This window comes from Lutjanus erythropterus, chromosome 18 (genome assembly GCF_056507025.1).
Source record: "Lutjanus erythropterus isolate fLutEry1 chromosome 18, fLutEry1.hap2, whole genome shotgun sequence".
In the NCBI taxonomy this organism is placed as follows: domain Eukaryota; kingdom Metazoa; phylum Chordata; class Actinopteri; order Lutjaniformes; family Lutjanidae; genus Lutjanus; species Lutjanus erythropterus.
In genome coordinates, this window is record NC_139334.1 from 3,307,733 (window position 1) to 3,325,709 (window position 17,977).

The window sequence follows — 17,977 nt, forward strand, 5'->3', positions numbered from 1 at the left end:
TTTGAATCCTAAAATAATTTTACAGTTAATATTTTGTGTCAAATTATTGACATTTTGGTAAGTTTTGGTAAATCCAAAACACAACTCAAGGGCACACAGGTAAAGATAACAAGAAAAGGAAACAAACAGACAAAACTAGGTAGAAAGGCAAACCTGTCTATAAGGGGGTTAGGCAGAGTAACATCAGACCGTAGATCAGGCACACAGAAAGTGTCAGCCTGGCAGAACAAAGGCTGGAAAGAGCAGATGCAAACTAGACAATCTGGCAAGGAGTGGAAATGGGCGGTACCCACTGCATGCTGCAAGACTAGTGAGTGAAATGTGGAGCAGGTGGCAGGGAAGGTCAGGTGAGGGGAATGATGTGAAAGAGGTTAGTTTAATAGATACAAAACGTGTTTTATATCTCTGGTTATACGCTGACTGCAGAGCAGGAGGGAGTGCTGGGAGTTAGGTGATGGCAGGGACAGGCAGAGCAGGCAGGCAGAGAACCTTAATATAGGAAAACTCTTGTACAAAACAATCCAATCTAAAGCTGTAGGTGTTAACAATGTGGGCGTATTCTCTTCGTATCAGTTACTGATTGATTTAAATGTGTCTGTCACAGATGTTTAGATTGTGCATGTTGAAAATGACAAGTATAATCTGAAAAAAATGATAACTTTATTCCATAATTTTATTTGATAACTACAAACATACAGTCATAGGTAAATAATATAGCAAGAATTCAAGGTATATAGGTACATTTAAAAAAAATATCATCAGGGAATATTCAAAGAGAAAAATATACCATTTCAGTTAATTTCTGATTGGAAGAGGTCATAGCAGAATATATGTAGAGTATATGAAATATGATGAACAATTTAAATTGATGAATGTTTTATTTGGCAAGTATGAAAATAAGAATCAAAATCTTAAGAATATTTAAGATCATTATTACAAACAATACCTGTGCTTATGTCAGTATACTCATAGTACATTCACTCGTATACGAAGAATATGAATTTAAATAAATAAACAAATAAATACTTCTGATAATAATAAATTAATAATTTTATTTTGGTAAACTGGTCGTGAATTGACGTCATAATCCTGCGACTGTTTATATGCGACATTCCAACATGGCGCTGTTTCCAGCCTTTGCAGAAGTTGACAGTAACAAAGTTGAGGATTCGGCCAAAGGTGATCACTCTTTTCAGTTGCATCCGTTTTAATATCGACTGTTATTCGTCTCAGTTATCTGCCGTCATCATGCTGACGAGATAAACCTGCTGAATCACGAGCTAAGATAGCTTAAATTAGCCGTCACAACGTGTCTGTCGTCAATGCTGAATGACAGACATTAGCTTGTTTTCCTATCAGTAGGTTTACATATCGCTACACGGCTTTCTACAGAAAACCGGGATACCGTCTGACCTCTGCACCATACATGATGTATAACCTGTGCTTTCAACAGAGTTCAGGGTACTTATGAAAAGCTGTCTGTTTAATGTTGCCTTGTGCGTTAGCAACAATGCATACCAGGTTGAAAACATCCAAATACTTTGTCTTGCATATCTAACATTACATGATAGTTACCAAAATATGGCAATAAAACCTTGATTACACGTGTGTTTCTGCTAATGACCATGGAATTGAAATGCTTTATAAACCACTGTGCGGTGTAGTTGTATTTGTGTCATCTTCCTGTTTTCATCACCAGAATTGTGGGACCAAGTCATTGTTCTGCAAGTCACAAGTATGTCTGAAGTCCCGCATCAAGAATGATAAGTCTCAAGTCAAGTCCCAAGTCCTAGTGCATAAAAATGTGCAAACAAAGTGGATATAGGGAGTTAGGCGCCAACATCCTGAGACTGACTAGTGTTAACTTCAGTTGGTTCAGGAAATAAATTGATTAGTGGATTCATGCTTTATAAATGACGTTCTTTTTGATCTTGGGGGAAGATATAAAGTATTCTCAGGTCAAAAGACTCAAGTTCAAGTGAAGTCACAACATGAGTCATTGGTGCTATAGTCCAAGTACAGTTCCAAGTCTTTTTGGATTCAGTCAGCAAATTTGTGACTCCATTCTAACCAGAGTCCCAGTCATGTGACCCGATTCCACACCCCTGATCATCACCATTACATTAGCTAGATGATGACTTTCTTCATCTAATCTTGAGTAATAAAAGACCAGAGAAATATATCCCCTGCATTATTAGGATAAGATGTGTCCACGTGGGATTAAAAGCCCAAGTTATAGCTTTATGTAAACCTGCTCAGTGAGTGGTAATAACTATCATGATCTGATCCTTCTGATCACTGAATAACACTCACTTTATGGCCACTCTCTCCCTTTAGAACTCGACTGGCTGAAGAATAAAAGTTTTCAGACCCAAGATGCCCTCTCTCTTCACAGTCGCTATCTTGAGAAGACCGAGAAGGAATCAAGGTACAAGTTAAAAAAGAAAGCTAGTTTCTTTGGTTGCAGACACAATATTGGATTTCCTCAAGTACGCAACTTTGTAGGCTGCATTTTTCCTTCTTGTTTCTATGTTTATTTTTATTACTTGTGTCTGCTTTTCCTCAATGCAAAGCACTCTGTAACTCTGTTTAGAAATCTTCTAACTAAATTCTTTTTTGGTGTCTTTTCATTATTCCAGGTATTTGAAAATGTAAAAAGAAATCTTTGACTTTGCTTGATGCAGGTGTTTAGTTCTTTTAGTTCTTTTTTGCGTCTCTCATTAACTTCGGGTTCTCCTTGTAACCCTCAGTGTAGGCAGAGAGGTGAGTTATGGAGAGGAGGAGAGGGAAGAGGACGAAGAGGGTGATGTGCCACCTAAAAAGAAGAAAAGGAAGAGTGAAAAGAAGAAGAAAAAGAAGAAGAAACACAAAAAGAAAAGTGGGAGGCATTCAGACAGCAGTGGGTCTGACTCTGACACCATTTACCCCAGTGACCTCAAGAGGGAGGAAGAGGCAGAGGGGTATAGGCACACTTTTACATCACACAAGCTTATATTCTTAATTTTATTCACATTAGTGCAGGCTTATCTCTGCTGTGTCTTTATGGTTGTGTGTTCATGCATGCAGGTCCCGGGCGGCTCCGTTAGCAAGTCGTTTCTCCTGGTTGGATGACCTCCAGTCGCCCACAGAGCAGCCGTTCTGTGTGGACCGTAAAGCGGACCCAGCCAACTGGACGTACAAGTCCCTGTACAGAGGAGATGTAGCCAGGTAACACACACACACATTGATGCACTCCACATCAGTGCTGTAACATCTTTCTTCTTCCTTCCTCTTTCTTGTCCTTTTTTCCATTTGATCCATTTGATTGTCTGTCTCAGTGACATCTAAGTTTTTGTACACTTTCCTGATATTAGGTTGGAATTGGGCCTGTGCAGACATTTATTATGAGAATTACAAAGTTTATTTCACAAACCAATCCCCCAAAAAATCCACATCAGTTTTCAGTTATAGCAGTTAAATTGTTCCAGACTCCTTTGAAAAAAATTCAGCAATTTTACCTCACAGAACACAGGAGTTGTTGGTCTACTGCTGCCTCAATCCGCAGCAAGTAACAGATCTGAATCCGGATTGAGATCCAAACTTACTTGTTAAAACCCCAAAGTCACACAATAACACAAACAAACTAACAAATCGAGGCAACATTAGACCAGCAAACCTGTTTTTGTCCAAGGATTCTAGTGGCTTTGAAGAGAGCATGGACAGTGGGTTCAGTTTCCTGTCAGAAAGGGCTGTCTGATGGGAAACAAAGCAGTGAAAATGTTCTACCACTGTCCACAGCAGCACATTGCTTAGCTTCCACCCCCGGTACTCCTGAGCAAGATGTCAATCAAAACATGATCTGCCACACCCACACAGTTTTGAGAAATGGTCTAAACAGCAGACAGCAGCTTTTAAACTTGAATAAACTTAGATAACATAATTTTGAAACGTTCTGTTCCAGGTATAAGAGGAAAGGCAGCTCGTCACTGGGTCTGGATCCTCGCAGGCAGGGAGTCAGCTGGGAGGAGTCTGAGTCAAACAAGAAACAAAAAGGCAGTGACAAGAAAAAAACAGCAGCAGACAGATACTTCTCCACCGTCAGTCGCCAGCTGCTAAGGTCTGAGCTCCCTGTTCCTACGTTACCTACAATTCCTGAGTGCAGTGATGTCACATCCTTCCTCCCACTTGGTGACGACTTGGAGAACAAAGGAGGAGAGAAGGGTAAGAGATTTAGCAACAACAGGCTGTGAAGAGGACAGCAATCAAGCAAAAACCTCAACTGAGATTAAATACCATGCAAACATCCAAAGTGAAGTAGATTTTAGGCAGAAATACCAAGTGTGAGTTATTTCAGTGGCCATAATTGTACCAGGAAAAAGGGAATTGAACATTTTAAACTATTTCATTCTTAACAGGTAGTTGATGAAAATACCGAAAGTAAGGCTAACCTGATCTCAGAAATTAAAATGTCTTCAAAATTTCAGGATTTGAGTGCATGCATTTTTTTTTTAATAAATCCTCATATCTAACTTCAAAACTTTAATGTGTCAATCCAGGTGACAGCGGTCAGACATCATCAGTAAATCCCCTTGGTGTGTACGACTCCTCCACAGCCCTCTGGCTGCAGGGAAAGGGACAGCAGGAGCAGACAGAGCAGCAGCAGCAGGATGTACAGACGGGGCAGAGTGCAGCTCTTTTGACCGGGAGGACTGAAGAGTTTAACAGGCGGCTCAGAGAGCAGCCAGCAGACACGCAGCTGTGGATAAAATTCATTAGATACCAGGTAAGAAGACTCAACTACTACTGCATTCTGCTTCACCATCCTATAAATCAGCTTTGATAATGTAGGGCTATTAAAGGATAAGCGAGGCCTTATTCTATATTTTTCTAATCATCAACAAATCCCAATTAATTAATTATCTATTTTTACCAGAGCCAGACAGATATATCGGTTGGACAGTCTTGACATTTTTCCATCACTGTTGAAAAATTTAGTCAGTAATGGAAAATGTTTTGTTAATATGACCTCTGATCTAGAATATATAGTTTGTCATTCTTTCTCAGGCTCAGTAAGTTCCCAAAGCAGCTGTTCACTGCAGTTACTGGCAAACCTTACTCAAAAATGTATATGTATCTATGTAAAGTAAAACTAGCGAATGTACTTTTGAGAGTGGCTTAATTGTCACTTAGCTATTACAGATATTTCTACTTACCTGATCAGCTAAGATTTTGATGACACCAACGTGTTAGTGTGACCCCAGTGAGATAATATCAGTGTATAATAATAAGCAAATCAATCATTTGAATTCTTCCTGTTTATTGCTTTTCAGCAAGTAATTCCTCATTTATTTTAAGAAGATTAAGAAGATATTTTAATCCCCAAGGGGAAATTACATTCTTTTCTCTCTGTTATAATTTGTACATATATACACAGGCCCAATAGACATGCATCTGAGAGAGGTGTCAGAGCGAAGGGGCTGCACACATACATGTAGTCAGGTTCCCCAAGCAGTAAGGGGTTCGGTGCTCAAGACAGCATACTTTGGTCCGTGTGGGACTTGAACTGGCGACACTTCAGTTCCTAAGCCAAGTCCTTACAGACTTATTATCTCCTCTCCCTCCACAGGATGAGCTGACCGAAACAGTATTTGGGCTGGAGGAAGACAAACAGAGCAGTGATTTGACTGAGCGTCGGAAGGCTTCCCATCGAGCAGTCCTGGAGAAAAAGCTGAGCATCGCAGAGCGTGCGGTGGCCACCAACCCCGGCTGCATAGCTCTGCAGCTGGAGAGGCTCCAGATCTGCCAAGAGCTCTGGGAGCCCTCGCTTCTGGCTAAAGAATGGAAGAAACTGGTCAGTCTGCAGTCTTTGTGTGTTTCTGTGCAACTCAGTGCTTTTCTGTGTGGACTACAAGCACTGCTGCATACTAAAGGTGTTCATTTTCAATGCCCTAAAAAGAGCGGGAAATTGGCTTTACTTATTTTTTCATTCTTAAATAGTTTTATTCCTAGTTTTTTGTCCCCTGCTAAAGCATATAGACATCCTAACATGGATAGCTTGTGTTTTATTTATTGCATTTCAGGTGTTCCTCCACCCAAACAGTGCCCCCTTGTGGAGGGAGTATCTGCTGTTTACTCAGAGCTACTTCAGCAACTTTGCGGTGTCAAAGGTCAACTCTGCCTACGGGAAGTGTCTGAGCACGCTCAGCGCTGTGCATGATGGCAGTATGGTCTCTCATCCGGCTCTGCCAGGGATCGAGGAAGACATGTTGGGTAACAGAGAATATGTTTAATCTTTACTCGTCCGTTTTTTCTACTCTGAGAGGACTGAGTCCACACATAAACACGGACATTAGACACTTGATTAACACTAGATACATCTTATTCTCACTTGTTTGAATACAAAACATATTTGTTTGTGTGTTCGTTGTGTATTGACAGTTGTTTTCTTTCTGGCCAGATATCTTCACCCAGCAGTGTCATTTCCTGCGTCAGTCTGGTCACTCAGAGAAGGCGATTTCTCTGTTTCAGGCCATGATCGACTTCACTTTCTATAAACCTGACAGTGTACAAGAACTGTCCACCAAGCAGCAGGTAAACACACACACACACACAAGCTAAAGCACTAAAACTACACAGGTACATTTAATGCTGATAAATGTTTTCAAACATGCAAGCAAGATTTTGGGAATAGAGTCTCGTGATATTTTGGTTGTCAGATTTTTTTTTGTTAAATATGTTTATTGAAACAAAGAAATAACAAAAACAAGCAACAAATTTAACAAAAAAAAAATCTATAATACATTAACCCAAACCGATATTGGACATAAAAGTCTCCCATGTTCTGCGAAATACATTGTCTTGAGAATGTGATATACATGTCAAGTAATTTAGTGAAACATTCAAGTATGACCTGATGCCACTGTGTTTTATTTGGACATTTTGGCACTGAATGTTATGATTAATATTCCCTTTATAGTTATCAGTTATGAAGCCATTTGGTGTCCCAAGTAACTTGCATTTTGGATCACATCACAGATTAAGTTGCCAGATTTAAAATATTTTTAAAAATCACCATGGTGAATGTGGCAAAAGGGAGAAAAAGAATTCAAGATGTTTTGTAGACCCAAAAAAATACGCACAGTAACACTGAATGTAAAGTTAACTTTTGTTTGGTTGCAAGAAAACTTTACTGGCAGATATGAGAGTGGTATCGATCCTCTCATCTAACTCTCGGTAAGAAAGTGAATATGCACATTTCCTAAAATGCAGCCGTGCAAAATGTCCTCACTTAGGATGATTTCTCTTGTCTTTGTACACCTGTAATGATTAGTTTATTTGTAGACATTTTTCTTTTTACTTTTTATTCTAATTTTTATTATAGGCATTGTAGAAATACAAGAGAAGATAAACCAGTGTTCCAATATGGTAAATAAAGGGGGAATTGTGTCGACCTGTTAGGTTATGTTTTCATGTGTATTTACAGGTGGAGTTTTTTGAGCCGTTCTGGGACAGTGGGGAGGCAAGGGTCGGAGAGCTGGGGGCCAGAGGCTGGAAAGCCTGGATGCTCCAGCAAGAGCGGGGAGGGTGGCTACAGCCCAGCGCAGGTAAAACACACGCACGCATGCACATACACACAGACGCCCTTACAGTGAAGTGAGGCAGGCTTTATTTAGCGTTGATATAATCTCTAAATTGATTTGTGGGCGAAACAAGAAGCAAATGAGTTAATATTCTTCTGTGTGTGTTTGTGTCCACAGAGGAAGAAGAGGAGGAGGAAGAAGAGGAGGAAGAGGTGAAGGATCGTAGCCAGCCCAGACACACGATCTGGTTGGATGTGGAGTCATCTCGCGAAGCAGCGCACTGGCTGCCCTGGAGGCCTGACAAAGCCAAGGGCCAATCAGAGGAGGACTGCGAGGACCCAGACAGACAGGTACCAGATTAAAGTGTCTCTGCTCATGTATGGTATGTTTGGAAGCCATAAACAGTAGACACTATGCGACCATTTGTTTGACTTCTTCATGTCTTTCTCTTCAACTATAGGTGTTGTTTGATGACATTGGCCCCTCCCTGATTCGTCTGTCTTCACCAGAGCTCCAGCTCCGTCTTCTTCTCCGTTTCTTGTCCTTCCTTGGGCTGCCTGTAGACTCAGTGCGCTCGGCTGCCCCCTGTCAACCCGGCCTCTTGCTGGAGAACCTGTCTCTCCTCACTCAGGGTAAAAATAACACCGTCAATCACAATAATACAAATTAGCTGTTTGTTTGTTTATTTTTAATATAAGGATCAACTTGAAGCGTATAGTTGAGATGAGGACATTAATGAATGAGACAAATCACTTCCTAGGTAATGAACTCCGGCCTCCTCTGACCTCCCACGACCTACCTGACTCTGGGGTTAACTCTGTAGGACACATGACCACTCTCCAGGGAACAAGGAAGTGGGTGGGTCTTGGGAAGCAGGGTGAGTCGTTTGTCACCAACGTGTTCAATATGGTCCAACCTGTCCTCCCTGCTCACCACCGAGCTGTCCTGTCACTGAGCTGGATGCAGTACGAGAAACTCAAGGTAGGAGTTGGTTTATCTGAGTTATATTAAAGGGATAGTTCGGATTATTTGTGTGTATGAGGTACATATTAATAGTCAGTGTATTACCTACAGTAGTTGCCAGTCAGCACGCCCCCAATTTCAAGTCAGCAGTAGACCAACAACTCACATGTTCTACGAGGTAAAATTTCTGATTTCGCCCATGGAGTTTGGTTGATTTGGACAGAGCAGTGTTTGGATTATATAACTGCAGTTTTCTGTCAGAAAAGGCTGTGAAAATAATCTTAAAATAATATACACTTAGGGCGGCACGGTGGTGCAGTGGTTAGCCTCACAGCAAGAAGGTCCTGAGTTCGATCCCCGGCTTGCTCGGGCAGGGCCTTCCTGTGCGGAGTTTGCGTGTTCTCCCCGTGTCTGCGTGGGTTCTCTCCGGGTTCTCTGGCTTCCTCCCACAGTCCAAAGACATGCATGCTAGGTTAACTGGTGACTCTAAATTGCCCGTTGGTGTGAATGTGAATGTGAGTGTGAGTGGTTGTCTGCCCTGCGATGAACTGGCGACTTGTCCAGGGTGAACCCCGCCTCTCGCCCAATGTCAGCTGGGATAGGCTCCAGCAGCCCGCGACCCTTACGGAATAAGCGGTTACAGAAAATGAATGAATGAATAGTATACACTTAAACTGCTATAGATTTCTTACGTGGACCTTTTTCTAAGTGGATAAAATACTTTGTTGCTTCTGTAAACTGGGGTTGTGCCAACTACCATCTACTGTAGATAATATATCGACTGTAACTCATACAACCCCACCTCAAATAATCCAAATTATCCCCTTAAAACTGAAAGAAAAATCATTCAGATCAACTTAGTGTCAAGTCAAAAAATGTGTCTGATATTTGCACTGATTACATCTGTATTATCTGTATTTTTTGCGTTTATGTCAGGTATTCCGCTGTTTGCGTGGTGGCAACAAAAAGCGTCTCCGCTCTCAGGGCAAGAGCAGCAAGCGGGTTGCCAAGCAACTGCTCAAAGAACCTGACAACCGCTCGTCGTTGGTGATGTGGCGGGAGTATGCCCACATGGAGTGGATGCTGGGCAACCTTGACGAGGCTCGCAAAGTCTTCTCCACAGCCATGGCGATGGGGGGAATCAAAGGGCTGAACAGCCCCGCCCTCTGTGAGCTGTGTCTGCTGTGGGCCCAGCTGGAGGTGGAGGACGGGACAGGTGTGCAGGGAGGAGGACAACCTGATGTCACCACATCCCCAGCTGTGTGTGTGCTAACTAGGCTAGCAGAAGGAACCTCCTCTTCATCCTCCCAGTCCCTCTCTCCGGTTTCTATCCTGAAAGCCAGGAAGTCTTTTGAGCAGGCTCTGACTGCTGGCCTGTCAGCTCTGGACCAAAACCTCCACAACCCTCAGGCCAACAGACAAGGTTAATATTTATCATCTCTCAAGAACTGAGGAACTTCAGTGCTTTCACGTTTTAACTTATTTACTAGAATCCTGTACAGATCTAGTTTTGCAAATCTGCACCTGCAAAGCTGAGTACCCGGCCCATCTGTCAGTTGGCGCAGCAGCTGTGGCATGTAGCTGTCCATGTGTTTCCTTAGCAACAATGGGTCTAGCTTGCAGCTATCAAAAACAAATACTTTTTGGTACTTTTTGCCAGCGGCAAAGGCACTAACAACATTATTCTCACAGCCTCTGATCACACCAAGTTTCTCCCAATCGTCTGACATGACCTTTGATATAGTAGGTCCCACAGTTGGGTGTTCTCCACTGGCCAGCAGCTAGTTTACATCGCTGTCGGATCAGTGACATCCAATTATTTGGCTTGATGTGTATTTAGTGGTCAAAGTTTGTGTCGTAGGCTTTCACAATAATTTAAAAAATACTGGCAGCTGATTAGGCTTGATATTATTAGCTAATTTAAATGTTAAAAGCACTGTAAAATCATTTTCATTTTGGTTTCTCCAGGTTAAAAAAAGATTTTGTTATCTGCTGTTACCTTTTTTAAATCATTGTAATACAGCATGAAAATGACCTTGGAGAGACTTCCAATTTGTAGAAAACATGCAATTCATTGTATTTAGTCAAATATTTAGTTGTTTCTCTACTGTGTCCATCAGTTTAAATACTAAAAAATTGTGGTCAATGAGAGGTATTCAGTATATGATTAGTATTAATTGGTTTGAAATAACAACCCTCAACAATAAGTCAGTATTGCAGTACCAGTTATACATCAGTCCAAATTTTTTCCTCTCCAAAAACCAATTCCAGTACCGCAGTTTAATGTCTGCCAACAGCAGGTACTGCTCCAATACTGGTGCTCTCTTTTTCCTAAATTTAAAACTTGTATATCTCACTGTGTGAAACTCATTTGAGTCATTTTTGTGTTAGGTAACATGAGGCCAGGGATTGCTGTGTTGCTAAAAACAGAGTTGCCTGTTTGCTGACTGAATACATGTAACCAAAAGCAGAGACACTGAACTTTATAATGAAGTAAACTTATTTATTGTTGATTGGTCACATCTTGACAATATTGTATCCACTTAAAGGTCTGATGTGTAAAATTTAGGGGGATTTATAGGCAGATTATGGCAGAAACGGAATATCCATATGTATGTGTCAATGTATAATCACCTGAAAATATGGATTATTGTGTTTTCATTACCTTAGAATGAACTGTTTATATCTACAGAGGACATGGGCCCTCTTCCACAGAGTTTGCCATGTTGTGCCGCCATGGTTCTACAGTAGAATGCACAAAACAAATAGCTATAGAGATGGCCTTCTGTGTTTTGCACAAGGTTTATTTGCAATCTGCAAATTCACCACTAGATGTCACTAAATTCTACACACTGGTCCTTTAATCAGGTACTTATACTGATACCAATCCAGCAGATCAGACTTGTGCATACCTAATTATTAAAGATATTAGCGTAATTACTTTTAAAATAAACAAAACCATTGCCAAACTAACTGGCCTCACTCACATCCTTGTAGATTACAGATAGTGGTACGAGTAAAAGGCAATTAAAAACTTGATTAAAAGTAGTTATGCGATACATGAGACATCATTAAGATACTGCAAACTAAAGAAAAAAAAACAGCTTCCTAAATGTCCTCCTCCTTTGAATGCAGGATCCAAGTTAATTAGACCTTCTTTGCAGAAGACATGTTGACATGTCACAGTAGGAAAAGCGGTGTAAATACTAAAACTAATTAAAGCTGAATTTGATTTAGCTGCTTTGGTTTCAGTGTCCTGCTGTTGTGCTGGCTGCCTCACCGTCTTATTGGGACACTTCAATAGAATGGAGCTATTGTTATTAGTAACACCTGTGGTTTTCCCTAATATGACAGGTCCAAATGTCTCCTGTGAAAAATTGTTCATTAATTAGATTTTACTTCCCATCATTCCACCAGCAGGTCAAGAGGATCTGCTCAGAGAGAAGCTAAGGCTGAGGGGCCTGGCAGGCTGCTACGCTCTGTTCCAGTACCTCACAACGGGCATCCAAGCAGCTAACGTCGTCTACACCCAGGCTAGAGAGAGGATGGAGGAGTTGCACCGCACAATAATACTTCACAAACAGCAAAGTAATGAAGAGACGAACTTTGCTGGCACTGATGCTAGCCAGTCTGCAGCAGATTCCAGCCACACCAGCAAGGTCTATGTTAACAGGCTAGCCTCTGAGTGTGAGGCATTAGCAGTGCAGCAGGCAGCGTTGCTTAGGTACCACAATAGCATCAGTGTGTTTCCCCTGGCAACACTGAGACAAACGCTGACCACTGCACTCTCCACCTGGCCAAGCAGCGCCCCTCTCTGGAGCATATATGTACAGGTAAGCCACAGTCTCTTTATGAAATGCCAAAACACAATTAAAGGCATAGTTCAGATTACTGAAGTGGTGGTGAACATACTTCCAGTTTGGAGAAGCAGTCACACAGCCTTTTCCGATGGAAAACCGCAGTTGTGTAAGCCAAATATTGCTATCTACAGAGCAACCAGATCATATAAGGAAAAACAGTAATTCATACAACATGGGAGTTGCTGGATTGCCGCTGCCTCAGTCCCTCAATCCACTTGTGTTATTGTGTGACTTTGGTGAATCTGTACTAATTTTTTAAAACACAAAAATCACACAATAACACAAACTAACCAATCAAGGCAGGGTTAGACAGCAGTTTTCCTGTCAAAAAAGCCTGTCTGACGACAAAGCAAAGGGGTGAAAAAAATTCTAAATATAGCGTACAGTTCAACTGATCGATTTTTTGGGGGGTTGACCTATTCTTAAGCAGTCACAATATGTTTTGTTGCTGGTCCTGTCCATCAGCATCCCTAGTGCCAACCGGCATGTACTGTATTTAATATACTGATTATTCCTAAGTACTCCATACAACCCCACTTCAAATAATCCTAACTACCCCTTTAATTTTTTTATCATCATGGGTAAAAATAAAATCAGTCACTCAGGATGAGCTTCACTAACAGCTACTTCTCTACTTCTGCTACTTCTCAGCCCTTCTCTAGATGTGTTTTTACAGGTCCTTGGCATTTATTCCGTTCTGAGTCAGCACACAATTATTTTTAGCATAATGACCATCATGCAACCTGTGTTTCAGGTGGAGAACCGTTACCATAGTGCTGGACGGGCGCGTCGCTTTTTCCACTCTGTAACCAGGGAGAACAATAGCATGGTGCCACGCCTCTTTGCCATTGTTGCTGAACAACAAAGGAAGCAGCTGGTGGATGCTGCTCAGAGGTAAGCGCAAAAAGAATGATGGGTATGTGTGGTGTTTATCCTGCACTCATGAAATAAGCATTTAAACAACTTCAAGAGATGCAGTCAAGATGCCATGATCATTCTTTGTGCACAACAAGCCAAGAAAACCTATTTTCACAAATATTCTCTATCAAAATTCACATGGCCTTTCTTACTTGTTAAGGGGGCAGTTCACCCCAAATTCAAAAATACATAATGTTCCTCTTACCAGTTGTGCTGTTTATCCATCTTGATTGTTTTGGTGAGAGAGGTTACAGTTCAGCTAAGGATGCCATTAATGTTTTCATCCTGCACTGTCACAAGCACAAGCCTCTTGTCCATGACAAGACGTGTGTTTCCTTCTGTATAGTGATACAGTTGCCAGATGTACAATGATCGAAAGAAAACAGACTTCGTTCCTACATGAACAAAGTCTTGGAATTATCTTGAGTAACCAGGTCATGATTTCTGGAGAGAGACATTACTGTTGAGCTTTTCAAATGTATTTTTTGGCTCTTTGAGCACCATAAGCCGAGTGCCATCTAGTTCCATTATATATGGGAGAAGGCTGACATCTCTATGGATGCTATCTCCCAAACAAAATTTAAAAACATATTGTTCATAAATTTTTATGGTATTTATAGGTCTTGTTGCCATGACGCTGCCTTGCCCATCCTGCCAGAGAACGGCCTCAGCAACCGTATCCGTGGACTGTTTGAAAGCACCATAGCAACAGAGATGGGTTCTCACTGTCCTTTACTTTGGAGGATGTACATGCACTTCCTGGTGAGACAGCAAATAACACACACAAACTCAACCATTTCCTACCCTTGACCAAATTAGGGGAAATTCATGATCTTTTTGAAGTTACCCAATCTTTCTCAGAACAGCGTAGTTACACAGAAAGCTGGTAGACCCATACACTATGGCAAAAAGCAGTGAAATGTATAGGGCAATTGCAAAAGCTGCATTTATCAAGGTCTTGTCCAGAGATAGTACTCTAGTAGGGATAGTAACTAGATAGTAGTGAGATAGTAATGTCTTACTTTAGTACGCTAAAATAAGTAAGATATGCGGGTTAGTTTTGTTGATTTGAACACGACCACAGCAGTGAGTACAGACCAAATCATCTCTGTCAGTTGCTTAAATTAAAAAGAAATTTAGTAGCAGAAAACTTCAAGTGTCATTTTGAAAATAAAAATGCATTAAAATCAGGATTTCTCAAAAAATATTTCCAAATGAAAAGAATTCAAACAAAAATGTCCATTTCAGTAATAATGGGAAAAGCCTGCTGTGCCTTTAAGATCCCATTTTTTTCTGTATGTCATTCTGCTCGTTAATCTCTCTGACTTTACAGTGCTGCCTATTTTTTCCTCATTTTCCAAATATTGACAGAGAACTATATATTATAAGAACTAACACACACAGCATCATCAGCCTATACAGACTTACTTGAATGCACAAATATTTACCGTTAGTATACTGTCTTAATGTCTGTGCTCTGTGTATGCTGTGTGTGTGTGTGTGTGTTTGTAGGTGTCAGAAGGGAAGGTGGATACAGCCACAGGGATCTTTTACAAGGCCCTACAGAATATCCCCTGGGCTAAGGTGAGACAGACAAAAAAAAGTTGTATTTCCTCTCCTTTGACCTCTGCTGACTTTGTTTTTGAAATTGTACTTTCAAGAAATTAACTTTCTCCCTCTGTCTCTGTCTGCATTGGTGTGTATGGATGTAAATTTGCATTTTTTTTGCAAATATGTGCGTATGGCATGTGTGGTGTGTTTGTGTGGTGTTTGTGTGAGATCAGGGTTTGTACATGGACGGAGTGCAGCTGTTCCCCGAGCATCTCCAGGAGTTTGTAGATCTGATGACAGAGAAAGAGCTCCGACTGAGACTACCTCTAGAAGAACTGGATATACTACTGGAGGACTGAACATAGAGACACAATCACACATCTCATTCAGGAACTTGAGTTTGCTTTACTGGCAACTTGCCAACCCACATATTGGCACACTTGATGGCAAGAAGAGGAGACGCGCAAACTCAGATGCTTTGCACTAGCTGCAGCATTAAACAGGAAAGTTGCAGTGATCTTATCTAAAGATGGGCAACAAGCCACTGTTTGTACATTATGTCTGCTGATTTATTTTCACAGCAAACCACCAAGATTGTGTTTTTAGTATCTGACACTGTCAATAAATATATGATTCTCAGTTGCGCATTGTGTGCTGGAGGTTTGTTTATGCATGAGCTCACGTTGCACTGAGGTTGACAGCCTGTGTTTGAAATGAAATTTCATATCATAAACTCCATGACAGGTTTATATTGGATGTGAATTTAAAGAGCAACTCCACACTAGTGTCTAATGAAAAAAAAAATGTAAATAAATATAAAAAATTAGAAATATAACGTGAGGAACTGCCTCTGTATTTAGTAATTATTGTCAAATTTCAATTGAGTCCATATGATGGTAATGATAAAAATCAAGTTAAATGATATTGCATCCCTGCTCCTTCGTTTAAGATAACCTTACCCAGATACTGAGAATATAAAAAGATCAGGCTGCATTGTCATGTTTATAAAGTGGTAAGTTTAAAACGTTTTAAGAGTCGTTTCTATTTTTTTAGTTTTTAATGTTTTAGCCTACATTTCTATTTTTATGTTTTATATTTCTATCTTATTTCATTTAAATTTATTTCCATTTTTATCGTGTAAAGAGTGCCTCTATAAATAATTTCACAGTTGAACTTTGTGTCGTTGCAGTTATTAAAATGTATAAACTGATTCTACTTTCATGTTTTATACAGAGAATTCAGTCAAATTTTATTCCTTCCTTTCCTCTGTGGTTCCCGGCTCTATTTGACAACTCACCTGTGTACCTGAAAGTTTTTACCGACCTCACTCGTATATCACTCATACGATACAGTACACAGAACCAGTGGAGTCGCTCCCTCCTTCCATCGTTGCCGCGCCGTGGTTTGACGCATTGCAGATCCACCCTGGCCAATCAGTGGCCTCTGTACAGCGTGCAGAATATTGCGGGTCTGCTCTATCCAATCGGAATCCGCCTCTCAAAAACAAAACCGCAACTTCCCCAGTGCCGTCAGCCGCGACGTTTAGACGGTATCCTTCCGCCTGCATAAAACTCTGTGTAACACAAAATAGTCCGTCACTTTGTATGTCACATTCAACAGATGGAAAAACTAGCATAAGTTTCAAAGTCGGTTATGATACCATTTTCTTTTAAAGGCATACGACCTCTATAATGGACAAAAGTTATGAATCCTGTTTCTCCAGACAAAATTGTCATCTGAATAATCCTCCAAGAAATTCCACTAGTCTGTTTTATGACAATAAAAAGACAATATGTAGCCTCTAACAGTGTTATATGTTATGTGAAATAGCTCAAAGAAAAATAATGTTGTTTCTGCCTGAAAATACAATACATTTTTAGGTTGTTTATTTGTGATGATGATGCTACTTGCTGCTTAATTTAGGCACAGTTAAGGTAAATACATACAGATAAATTTAGACACCTCTTACAATTAAACAGATCCAGATTACAATAATATTGTCTGTACATGGTTTTGATGTCAGATGTAATGGGAGCCAACTGACCAAGACGAGACGTCATCAGACTTTGTGATTGATGCCAGGTGGATGGGACGTGTGGCCACGCAGAAAATAATGCAGTAATACTGGAAGGTATATGAGACAGTCTCCCAAAGCCAAACTCTGACTAATTACTCAATATAAATGAGTGGTTTCTGGCTCTAAGATAGAGATATTCAAGATCACGTCATACTGTTCTGACTGTCCAAGACCATAACCACAGTATTCATTTCATTAAGAAAATATTATGTAATGATATTAAATTGTACTTTTAGCCAAATTTAAAACAAAGCTCTAATGAAGCAGAAACACATCTTTCTGTTTTAGTTAGGTAGAACACAGAGGATGTTCCCCTTGTTCGCAGATTTTGAGATAAAATTGTTTCTGTTATGAATTATGAGTTGTTTAAGAACACTAGGCAACTTCAGTCGTTTGGTGTACTTATCGATTGATGGTTCACCACAAATTTGACTGTCTTAGCTGTTCCCTGATATTAACATTCATCTAATGAAACTGGCACCAATGTCAAAGTTTGCTGCAGTCTGCTGTAGTATCTGCAAAGGCCATGTGGGTTTGCAGCATGCAGTGCAAGGCTGGATTAAGGCCATAAAGTGAGAATTTGCTCTTAGGCATCATCAGCTACTGACACCCCATTAAAAACCCTCAGTGCAATGTGTGTTGTTTTGCCTCCAATGTTCTCATTAAGTTCAGACCAACCTTTATGCACACGCTGCCATTTGATAATCCAGTCTTAATGTAGTATAATCAAAGACCCACAGATGTAATGTGTGCACCATCAATATGCAAAAGGAAATCAAATCAGTTTCTCTTATGCTGTACATGCACAGTCATAAATCAGACACACAATACCAGATGCAATCAGCTGAATGAAATGCATTTATGATTTGTTTAAAAAAAATCCAAATTAACCCTGGTAATTATTTATGCCTAAAAATAAAATGAAAAATTCTTTGACTTCTCATTAGTCACACTTCAGGTGCATGCAACCCATTTCACACATTGTACTGCTCTTCTCTTTCTAAACGGACACTAGCTTTTAAATTCAGTAACTTCCCTGTGAAACATGA

At 40.4% G+C, this 17,977-nt stretch overlaps 1 protein-coding gene across 2 annotated transcripts; it reads left to right on the plus strand.

Annotated features, from left to right (window-relative positions):
- Positions 1-1,081: 1,081 nt before the first annotated feature.
- nrde2 (NRDE-2, necessary for RNA interference, domain containing) lies at positions 1,082-15,494 on the plus strand. 2 transcript variants are annotated; one of them, XM_084742776.1, is made up of 19 exons: positions 1,082-1,179; positions 2,338-2,428; positions 2,751-2,960; positions 3,067-3,207; positions 3,941-4,200; positions 4,536-4,762; positions 5,606-5,830; positions 6,060-6,249; positions 6,437-6,570; positions 7,463-7,583; positions 7,737-7,909; positions 8,020-8,191; positions 8,320-8,540; positions 9,459-9,945; positions 11,940-12,355; positions 13,137-13,276; positions 13,921-14,062; positions 14,813-14,884; positions 15,085-15,494. In XM_084742776.1, the coding sequence occupies exons 1-19, from the start codon at positions 1,104-1,106 to the stop codon at positions 15,208-15,210; spliced, it is 3,624 nt and encodes a 1,207-aa protein (XP_084598902.1). In that variant the 5' UTR covers positions 1,082-1,103; the 3' UTR covers positions 15,211-15,494. The 2 variants fall into 2 exon arrangements, with proteins under 2 accessions (XP_084598902.1, XP_084598903.1); XM_084742777.1 differs by having other exon boundaries at positions 1,089-1,179; positions 11,943-12,355.
- Positions 15,495-17,977: the final 2,483 nt, after the last annotated feature.